The sequence below is a fragment of the Marmota monax genome, unplaced genomic scaffold (assembly GCF_021218885.2).
Source record: "Marmota monax isolate L192 unplaced genomic scaffold, Marmota_monax_Labrador192_F-V1.1 WCK01_AAM20220418_F8-fsc00218, whole genome shotgun sequence".
In the NCBI taxonomy this organism is placed as follows: Eukaryota; Metazoa; Chordata; class Mammalia; order Rodentia; family Sciuridae; genus Marmota; species Marmota monax.
Window position 1 is genome coordinate 1,875,735 of NW_026694764.1, and position 11,014 is coordinate 1,886,748.

General features: G+C 48.8%; 1 protein-coding gene across 1 annotated transcript; it reads right to left on the reverse strand.

The window, feature by feature from the left end:
* Window positions 1–2,295: 2,295 nt before the first annotated feature.
* Window positions 2,296–10,711, reverse strand: Aipl1 (aryl hydrocarbon receptor interacting protein like 1). The gene is made up of 6 exons (XM_046425101.1): window positions 10,616–10,711; window positions 9,847–10,026; window positions 4,629–4,817; window positions 3,460–3,636; window positions 3,185–3,326; window positions 2,296–2,498 (listed from the first exon to the last, which is right to left on the reverse strand). Exons 1-6 carry the CDS (start codon window positions 10,709–10,711, stop codon window positions 2,296–2,298), a joined length of 987 nt encoding a protein of 328 aa, XP_046281057.1.
* Window positions 10,712–11,014: the final 303 nt, after the last annotated feature.

Genomic DNA, 11,014 nt, shown 5'->3' on the forward strand with positions numbered 1-11,014 from the left:
CGCTCCAGCTAGATCCCTGGGAAAGCTGACCTCCAGAGATCACCCCTGCATCCCCCTGCCCAGACCTGGCCAATCAGGACCTTCCTCAAGGCCAGTTTTCAGAGCACAGAAGAAACCCCTGAAGACACCAGGACTCTGGATGGGGAAGCTTCCCAGGTGTATTCTGCATCCCACTTCCTCTGCACTAGTAAGATGGGGTGTGAGATGCAGTAATTTCTCTGAAAACTGGTACTATTGTCCCATTCTCTGACTTTGGATGACAGTAACATAGGATAAGTGGCCCCTGTATTCTCTCTCTCTCTCTCTCTCTCTCTCTCTCTCTCTCTCTCTCTCTCTCTCTCTCTCTCTCTCTCTCTCCAGGATCCCTCCCATCATAGTCTACAGATGTCTTGACCCCCAACCCTCTTCTTCCTTGGGAAAACTATTCTAGGGCATCAGAAAGAGAACTGTCAACCCAGGTGGGGTCAAACAAGACCAAGCAGGGTCCTGGAACGCATTTGGGCATTAGTTTTGCTGTGAGACCTGTGGGCCACACCCTGACCAATAAGGTGGTATTCAAACTGTCCCCAGGAGAAAGGGCAGCAGTGGGAATGTGGTACATACAAAATGGACAGAGAAGGGAAAGCTGGGAATTCTGCCGGTCATAGTGACTGGTCAGTCCTCAGACAGCATCCCGTGCCAGGTTCCTCTCTGCTTCTGAGCCACCTGGAGCCTCCAGACACCATCTGGGCCTCTCCCAGGGCAGCGCTACCAGGAAGGAGCAGACAAAGTTTCCCTTGCTGCACACCCCCTCCCGCCCGCGTGTCCTGTTCCACCTTCTCCATCTCAGGGGACTCTCAATGACCTCAGGATACTCCTCCTTTGCTGCTTCTGAAGATCATAAAGTCCCCTTCCTCTGACCTCCCCTAAAACCGCCTCCTCCCACCTGGTTCCTTCATAATAGGCCTGCCTGTCTCACCAAGCACCAATCCAAAGTCAACCAACAACGACCCTCCCTTTTCTCCAAGACAGGGAGGGCTTCAACTTTAAACCTCTAGCACCACAAAAGAAAAGAAGAATGAAAGAAATAGTAAAGCACCTCCAGACTAAAGTACACACTGCCTCTCCGATGCTAGGAGCATCCTCGTTCTGGTGGCCCAAGGGGTCAAGGAATTGGAACCTCAGAAGAAGAAATGCAAAGTCCCACGGGCCCTGCAGAGAAACTTACTTAACAAGGCCATAATCATGTAAATGCTGTTTATTGATTTTCAATCTGTGGACAAAGCACAGAAGACCATTTTGGTTACAGAACACAAGACAGGTGTCAACAACCAGGATGATGGAAAAGTAAAGTACCTTGAACTTCAGGAAGCAGGAGGAGGTGCGGGTGGGGGAGAAGGAAGGAAAGGGTCCCCACATTGCCATCTTCATCCTACACAGGAGTCACCAGATGGACTAAAGTCCATGAAATTCTGGGGAGCCCTAGGTATATAATACACAGTTACACAAAGAGAACCAAAAAGAAGTCCCAAAATATATAAGCATCCAAAATGGGGAGAAAGAGAGGAAAGGGCTGAGAAACTGCCAAAGCATGGCATCTTCATATTTCATTAACACGGGGTCAAATGATGCAGAGAGAAGCTGTAAGACAAATGTATTATTTGGAGATAGAGAAAACGACCCGAAGAATAAAAACAGAACCAATTAAAGCAGCGACATCTGAGCTAAAGGGATAGGAAAGAAATTTCACTTTTATTCATAAGTTCTTCTATCTCTTTTGATTTTTTTAAACCATGGACATGCATGACTTTGATTTTTTAAAAATAATAATTGTAGCGCAGCATGGTGAAAACTCGCCTATAATCCCAGCTACTTGGGATGCAGAGGCAGAAGTATCACAAGTTCCAGGCCAACCTCTGCAACTTAGCATGACCCTGTCTCAAAATAAAAATAAAAATAAAAAGAGTTGGGGATGTGGCTCAGTGGTACCACGAAAATAAACAAAAACTCTGTGTTGGGGCTGAAGTGGGGGGGGGGGGGGTATCCGGCCTGGTGAAGTTTCATCTGGGGATGGAACTCAGGCCCTCAATATTGCAAAGCATGCACTCCACCACCGAGCTACATTCCCAGACCTCAAAAAATAATTTTAAAATTTAAAAGGGAAACCAAAACCTTGGTCAGTTGAACCAGAAATGATCAGGCCATCTTCTCCCTGCCTGGGTGCCCTGCAGGCTGCAGGACAGAGGGGTCAGTGAAGCGGCCAAAGCTCTTGAGACGGGAAAGGTTTGGGGGTCCCCACCCCACAGCACAGGCAGCCTAGCCCAGCATGCTCTTGCAGCGCAGCCGCTCTTCCTCCTCCTTCTCGGCCATGCGGCTCTCCAGCAGCCTCAGCTCCCTATGCACCGCCTTGCGCATGGACGGCTCCAGCTCCAGCACTTTCTCCAGGTCCGCCTTGGCCTCGGCGGCATTCCACACCTCCGCGTGAGCCCGGGCGCGCACGTAGTAGGCCTTCGCGATGCCTGCGGGGAGGATCGCGCTGCACTCAGCTGCCGGACCCCGCCCCCGCCCCAGCCCCTAGGCGCTTCCTATGCCTGTTTCTTCCTCTGCGAAATCACCACAGTCCGGGCTCCTCTCCCTTGCACGGATTTTTCCAAAACCTGTAACTCATTTTATATTCAGAACTGTGTCTTCTTTTCCTGATAAAGGCTCCCCAAAACAGCAGAATCTGAAGGTCCTAACCTGACACTACCCCACACGGTGACTATGGGGATGAGGAAGTAAGATAATTTTAAAAAGAGGACTTCGTGCCTGGTGCATGCGCTTTTGATGCGGTCACTGTTAACATTGTTCAAATACCTTCTTCACAAATATTCCCATGTCACCGCACCCCGGGTACTAGTGTGGCTTTGTTACCTTTCTATAGATTGATTGCCTGCTTCTTTAAAAAGCCTGATGACTACTCCACAAAATCACTAGTAAGTCGGATGAGCTAGCGGAGTGTGCGCACTTTAAAATACTTCCCACGGTGAGCCCCCCCCCCCCCAATACCTTCCTTGCATGTTTGGGGAAACCCTGCTAGGTGGAGACAAATTTGAGGCTTCAAAGGGATGGGGAGAGAAGTCCACAAAGGTCTTTGCAGGTGACCCTGTGCCCCTGGGCCGGACACCCCTCCACCTGTTGGGACGCCCCGCCCTGTGACCCGCACCTGGGTGATGGCGGAGGATGTCGCTGGTGTGCTCCAGCACCTCGTAGTACTCCTCCTTCTTCAGCAGACACTGGCAGTAGTTGAGGATCAAGGTGTTGATCATCTTTTCCAGTTTCAGCCACTGCACATCCCAGGGCTTCTCCTGCCCAGTGCAGAAAATCAGCCTTGAGCTTGGGCAGCCAAAGGACCCCCCTCCTCCCCAATCCACCGAGGCCAGGGCAGGACTATTCCTCCAGAGCCAACCCCACCTCCCGCCCTAGAGGGCAGCCTCCCACCTTGGTCTGCAGGTTCCGCAGGCACACGATAGCTTCCTGGTACTTGGAGGAAGCATCCTCAAAGCGGCCAAGCTTGAAGAGCCTGTTTCCTTCTCCGTGGAGGATGGGCACTGCCTGCATCTTCTCCTGGTTGTTCAAGTTCCATGTCTCCCGCTGGTACTCGCTCGGGGCCTCAACCTGGCCCAAGAACTGCGGGTGAGTGCGGCAGGGAGCCCAGGAGCCCGAACCGCAGCAGACACCAGGGAAGGTGGGCCCAGCAAGGCCCCCTGAAGTCAGCTCTGTATTGACCACAGTGTCATGTGCTAGAAGGATCATGCTTGCTGGTCAGAAACGCATGCACAGGGGAAGGAAGCAACAAGGCCCAGGACCCTGCCCTAAATCGATACTCTGTGCAAATTAGGAAAAGGTACATCTTCATCGGGACACTTTACTCCCAATATTCAGAACTGTCATGGATACTCATTGCATTACAAGATACATTGCATTACCTTATTGCCATCTGCTGGAAAGTTGTCATTATAAAAATACAAATGTGCAATGTCTACAAGGAGCACCTTAGAGGAGATGTCCTTGTGCTGTGCAACTGTTTGAGCAAGCCTGTTAAGGCCTGTATTTGCCACAGTTCTCTCTTTTATTTTTATTTGCCCATGTAGCCCTGAGGCTGAGCCTCAGCTTGACCACAAGCTGATTCCTGGCCTGGCCTTGACCTAACCCTGATCCTCCCCCACAGCGCCACAAACATGTGCCATCAATCACTCTGAGGTGTGGATGGGAGGGTGTGGATAGTTCCATGTAGCCTCTCCCAGATTTTCCAAGAACCAAGCCTGAGCCCACAAACCACAGGGATCAGGCAGGAGGTTGTGATCCTAAACTTTTCAAAACAAAAATGGAAGTAGCAGAAAAATGCCTCTCCAATAAACATGAACCACATTTCTTTTAAGTTGGTTCCAAGTGGGCTTTTCTCTTGGGAAAAATAAATAAATAAATAAACCGGGATTTTTCTTTCTAAATTCCAATCCTTCTGAGGCTCTTGAACACTTTCTTGTTCTCTGGGGAGAAATAGGCCATATCAAGGCAAGTGGGGCTGGGGCTCCCCAGGATACCTCCTGTCGCCATTCCCCCTCTGGTACTGAGACAGCCCCCTCATCCTCCTGACCCCAGAGTCCCACCTGGAGCAGCTCGATCACAAATATCAGAGGCTGCGGCTCCTTCTGCAGCTCGTCCAGGTCCTCGTAGCCCAGCGTGTGGTAGGCAAACATGTTAGCCAGCCCACATGTGTGGACGTGCCACTCCGTGGGGTCCTTGCCCTCAGCTACCTGCCGCAGGCTCCGGGACAGGATGGGGTAGACCCCCGTGTGCTGTAGGAGAGACAGATGGGTAGCATCTGGATTATCTGCTGAGAGTTAGCTGGGGCACAAAGACCCCCTACTCCCTTCCCAGCAGAATCCACTGTCCCACTGTACCAATAACAACTGTTGTCAATGGTATGCCAGAAAAAAAAGCACTTTATTAACTTCAATTCTTAACATAATCCAAGGAGGGAGACATTGCTAATATCCCCTTTCTACAGATAAGGAAACTAGAGCCCAGAGAGGTTCAACAATTTGCTCAAGGTCATACAACTAGCCAATGACAGAGCCAGAATTCCAAACTAGCTCCCTAAGCCATGCCCTTAGCCTCAAGTAGCCTGTGATTGACTGTCACACATCTCTTCCTCAAGGAGACCCTGAGCTTCACAAGCCTATGACTCATAGGAAGGACAGTATATAGCAGTGGAGGGATCAGGGTCCCACTCCAAGAGGGCTGGCAGAGCAACCTGGCAGTTCTGCAGACCAGGAGTGAGCCCAGGTCACAGCACCTCCCTGAATCCCAGTTCCCTTGGTGCCCTGTGAAGTGCCAACACTTTACAGTTGTAGGGATTGTAGGGGGTGATACAGAATAAGTTTGGCTCATGGCAGCCACTGGGAGCCGGGGTGGCCATCTCAGGTAGAAGAGGGCTGGGGAATCAGCCTTGGAGACCCAACTTCCCCAACTATGCTTTCTGAGAACCCACGTCCCTGGCCAGATTCTGAGGTGGCCCAGCTCGGGGCCCCAAGCATAGCTCCAGCAACACTCAGCACTGGGAGAGGGAAGGGACAGAGGGCAGGGAGGTCACCTTCCCCACCCCCATCTGCCTGGATTAGCTCCTTTGTGAGCCACCGGCCAGATGGCAGCTGAGCCTGCAGGATTAAGGCTGGCCTGGTGGAGGGAGTGGCCCCAGGACTCACTTGCTGCAGGGAGCAGCAGCCACGACTCCCCAGACTTGTCCCACAGCATATTGAGCAGGAGCTCTGAACCAGGCTGTCCTGGTACTGGGCATGCCCCCTGACCAAGGCCTTGTCCTGCTGGACACCTGCCATCTGGAAGTACCAGGGCCCCTATACATCAACCAGTGGGCTGTGGGATGCTACCAGGAACAGAGAGAAATCCCAGGAAGGAGGATAAAGGCCAGGAAACATAACCAAGTCTTGCAGTCTCTTGAGTCTCCTGGGCAGCACCTTGGAGAGAGCAAGGAAGGTGCCAATCTCTGCTCTGCCAGCCCTTGAGGCCTAACTTGCCAGGCTTCAGGCCAGCAGGGGCAGCACAGTCATACACAGGTCTGCACACAAGTCTGCATGAACCCAGGCTCCAGCCCTTGGGACTGACTCAGCCCACTGGGGCAGCAACTGGAGACAGGGGAGCCCAGTGTCACCACCATTTTGGGGGCTTTAAGGCTGTTGTTGTTGTTGTTTGTTTGTTTGTTTTTAATATTTTTTTAGATGTTGATAGATCTTTTTTTATTTTATTCATTTATTTATAGGTGATGCTGAGAATCGAACCCAGTGCCTTGTACATGCTAGGCAAGCGCTGTACCACTGAGCCACAACCCCAGCCCATCTGTTTTTGTTTTTTTAAATTAGTTTTCAATGATTAAACTTTGGGAGAGTCCACAGGCTTCTGCAGATTTCTGAACATGCCCTCAGACCACACTGGGCCACACTGGGCCCTGTCCCTTTGACATGGCAGCCATCCAGGTGGAGATGAGGAGCAGCTGCCCCCTGTAAATGGGGCCACCAAGGTTTCTGACCCCTCATGGAATTTGAATTTGCAACCCCAGGCCTCACAAGATTGGGCACCAGAAACAGATCTGCATGGAGACCAGTATCCTCCCCCTGGGAGAGGGAGGAATACATTTCAGAACAGAAAATCCCAGAACCCCTCACTGACCCTGTCCCTCTGATTTAGGGAAGGGAGGGAGGGTCAGAGACCTAAACTTTAAGGTCATCTGATGAGGACTGTCCAGGCAGAGGGCTCTGCAGAGAATGATGCATGTGACTGGTGGGGAAGGCCAGGTCTCCTTGGTCCTTTCTCAAACAGAACTGATTGTCACACTGGTTGCCTACTCCTCCTGGTATTTAGGTTCTTGGGCAGAGAGATGCCCACAGAGGAGAAGCACTGACTAAATGGAACACACCAGGCCTTCTCACATTTCCTGATGTGGATGCCACCCTTCCTTCCTTCCTTCCTTCCTAGGCCTGATGAACTCCAAGACCAGTTCAATGGCATCTTCTTAAAGAAATCCCCCCAAGACCCTAAAGCAGTTAGTTGTCCCTCTTTGTTGGCTTTAAAGCACTCTGCTCTCACTACTTACATTGTGACACTGGATGCCCCACATTATAATAGTCTAGATATCTGTTCCTCCAGAAATTGAGTTCCTTGAGGGCTGCGGACTTTGCCTGTTTCACTTCTAACACTCAGAAAAGTCAAGTCAGATGTCCAGTGGCAGTTTTCTAAGTGCATGGATGGATGGATGGATGGATGGTTGGAAAAAGAAAGAGAGAAATGGACAGATGAAGGTTTAATGATGGAAGATGAGACTATGAATGAATATTGGTTGAAGGGAAGAATGGATTAATTGAGGCCTGAGTAGGCAGATGGATGGATTGACAGACAAAATGTGGACATATGGGTCTATAAATAACCGTGGAAGTTATATATGGCTGCATGTGCCTGTGCGATCATGGTAACTGTGGGCTGGGAGGAGGAGATGTGGGGGGGCTATCAGGAAAACCATCACTCTGGTATAAAAGTGACCAGATTGTGAGAGGAGCAGTGCACTCATCTGACTGTTGATGTGGCCAAAAAAGCACAGACACCACAGAAAACCCAGAGCCATGCCCACAGGGCAGAAGCAACAGCAGCTTGTAGTTTTGCAAACAACAAATCAATCAACTAATTAAGAATTTATTGACAGCTCCATGCATGCAGCTCTTCTGCGCTATTAAACATGCATCCTATGGGGAGGGGTTGTTGGTGACAAAGCCTGTCTAACATATGGCTTTAACTAAAGGTGCATATCCATTTAAAATTATATAAATTTTAAATTATATAATTTTATAATTTTAAATGGATATGCACCTTTAGTTCAGGCCATATGTTTTAAACTAACTGAAACTACAGAAAAAGCCAATTCTCTAAATTCTTAATGTGATAAAAATAAAATGCCTTTTAAAATTAGAAAGCATCCGGATGAATACAAAGGGACTGGTACCAAGACAAGACGCTCAAGTAATATTTGCTAAGTAATGAGTGACACGTTGGGTGGGATCACCTAGTGGTGGAGGATGGAATTGCAGCCTGACTCTAAGAATCAGGCACTTAAAAAAAAAAAAAAAAGAATCATGTACTGGACAAAGGAGTGAGGGATCACGGCCCCCACTTGGATCCTGTCCCTCAACTTGTTTGGCTCAGGTCACGTAACTTTCTCTGTCAACAGACTCCTTCCCTTTGTGAGTATATTGTGGATCTCATTTTTAGTAAAATGAAGGAGTTAATCTTTAAAATCTTGTAACTCAAAATTATAGTCCCAGCTTTTCAACTGCCCTGTATGCACTCATATACATAGCATCATGGAATCTCCAAAAGAACCCTTTAACTTAGGCTTGTATTTACTTATAGATGAGGCAATAGAGTGGCAGAAGGGAGGAAGGACCTCCCCAGGCCACACAGCTAATAAAAGAACAGAGTTCAAGTGCAGGTTTATTTCTCTCCCAAATTACTCTTTCAAAAGGTCATTAGCCCCTGGTGAAATAATCTGTAGGCACATCCACCATCAATAGTGAACATCAAGGGGGAGCTTTTAATGCATGGATGAGGTTGTCAACTCCTGAGCCTACCCATCAATCTTAATGTCACAATAGGAGAAGCAGGCATGGTGTGCCTCTCAATGAGAGGTACACAGTACCATCCATGACACATCTTTGCAAAAACAAAGAACCTGAATCTTGTCCAGCCCTGTAGACCAAACTCCCAAATGAACAAAAGTATGGGGAATAGAGGAACATGTTAGACAATTCCATAGAAAAACAATGAGAAAACTCAGAATGTGAAACTTCTACAGAACAACTGACCTTGTTCCTCCAACAAATCCAAATCAAAATAAAATAAACTCCATAAATAACAAGAGATTTGGAAGACATATCAATAAACCACTACCTATGGACTTCGGATCCTAAGTGAACAAACCAAACTCATTCACTTATAAGAAATAAATGAGGAAAAAAATAAAACAGAAATTCTAAGCAACTGGAAATTAAATGACATGAAGGAATTATTCAAATTTTAAAAAGGATTTAATAATGACATTGTGGTTGTGTTTTTAAAATATCCTTGTATTTTAGAGATACACATCTCAATGTTTACAGATAAAATGAGCTGGTTCTGGAATTTGCTTTCACCATGTGGGATGAGGAAGGTAAGTGCCTCAGGGGTGGATAAAGCAGGACTGATTATGGGTTGATGGCATCAGGTGGTGGGGACTTGGAAATTCATTATGCTTTGGCTTTGACTTTTATGTGCAATCGTAAGCAATGTTTGTTTGTCTATGAGTTTTGCCATTTCCATATGGGCCACAGAACAAGGAGCCTAATTTCTAAGGGTAATTTCTAAGGGTACCATAAATACAAAAACAAAACAAAACAAAAAAAGTTGGGATTTTTTTGGTTTTTTTTTTTTTTTTTTTTTGCAATGTTGGTAGGTCTGGGGAAGTGGGATAAAAAAGCAACCAATGGCCAAAAGTCTCCCGGATCTTAAAATGTTGTGCAAAAAGTAAGAACTGTAAAGTGGGTGGGCTCACTCCCAAAGGGCATAGCCTCCCACTCCCACACACCCTCAGCCAGTCATGGCCCTGGTTGTCACTGAAGGGCCTATTCTTTTGGTTGGAGATATCTTATTTCCAATGACAGGGAATGAGGATGTGGGATTTGCCTTGGAGAGTTTGGTTCCCACTCCCAACCTTCCTGAAATGCTACATCTCTGCAAAGAAGCTGGATGAGCAGATGGGGGAGTGGGCCAACGTGGATTACTCACGATGGTGTCACACCAGAACTCTGCCACCTCGTTGATCCGCATGGACGTCAGCAGGGTTTCCCAGACTTCGAGCTTGAACATGTTCCCCATGATGATGTTCATGGGATGGCCCACCTGCTTGCTGTCATCTATCACCGTGCGCTCCTCGTCACATTTTGTGGTGCGGAAATGAAAGGTCACCTGGCCACCAAGAGAGTTGACCCTGGTCTGCACACCTCCCAAGTTCCAGAAGAAGCCCCCACTGCGGCAGACCCCCAGGGATGCCCTCAGAGGTCAGCTCACCCACACCTGATAAGTTGATAGGGCACCCCAGACAGCATGAGCCTCCTCCCCATCCGTTTCCTACCAGGGACAAGGAGTCCACATCTCTCTCCCAAAGGACCCCATTGTCTCTCTCTGCTGCTCTGCATGTCTGAAAGTCCCTCCTTAAATAAGTTCCGGGGGGGTCAAAGACACATCCCTCAGCCACCAGACATTTGGGGACAAACATCATGACCCCCAAGGGCCCTTTCTTCTCACTTAATACTTGGGACTCCAGAAAATTCCCCAAAGCCCCTCCTCTCAGCCCATACTAAACTTTAACCAGCAAAGTATTAAAAATGCCCTATAAATGGGTGCCAGCTCAGATGTCTGGGGTGGACCATTCCAGGATAGGCCCACCAGGCTGGTCTTGGGCAAAGTCGAAATCTGGTGGACGTGCGGTGTGCACAGCTGAAAAGAGGAAGGCTTCCATGGGGAGCCCCATTTGGTGGGAGTGGGGGACACTTACTCGGGATCCTGTGATAAAGTTTGGGAGCTCCCCTGTGCCCCCGTGCAGAATGGTCTTCTTGACCCCTTCCACATTCAGGAGCATGGTGGTGTCCATGGCTGCAGGTGGAAGGACATGCCCAGCCCAGGCTGAGATAATCTCATCCAAGGGGGAGGACACCTAAGCCGCTGAGACACTTGAGGATTTGCTCCGGGCGGGGGAGGAGTCAGGGCTACTGTGGTCACTGCAGGCAACTTTCTTCTGCCCCATCTGTGACCCCTCACATTGATGAAAAGCCCCTGTCTGACACCCACCATTATTGTGTCAAGCTTTGGTTTTCTGCCATATTAAGAAGGAAGAAGGGCAGCTAATCTCTCTTAAAGAAGGCAGAGGAGTAGAGAAACTAGCAGGAGAGGCCTG

Coding starts and splice junctions, on each gene's coding strand:
- Aipl1 (XM_046425101.1), bottom strand. CDS start 10,711: ATGGACACCACCATGCTCCTGAATGTGGAAGGGGTCAAGAAGACCATT. Junction 10,027..10,615: donor ACTTTATCACAGGATCCCGA/GTAAGTGTCCCC, acceptor CTTGGTGGCCAG/GTGACCTTTCATTTCCGCAC. Junction 3,637..4,628: donor TTGTGATCGAGCTGCTCCAG/GTGGGACTCTGG, acceptor TTCTTGGGCCAG/GTTGAGGCCCCGAGCGAGTA.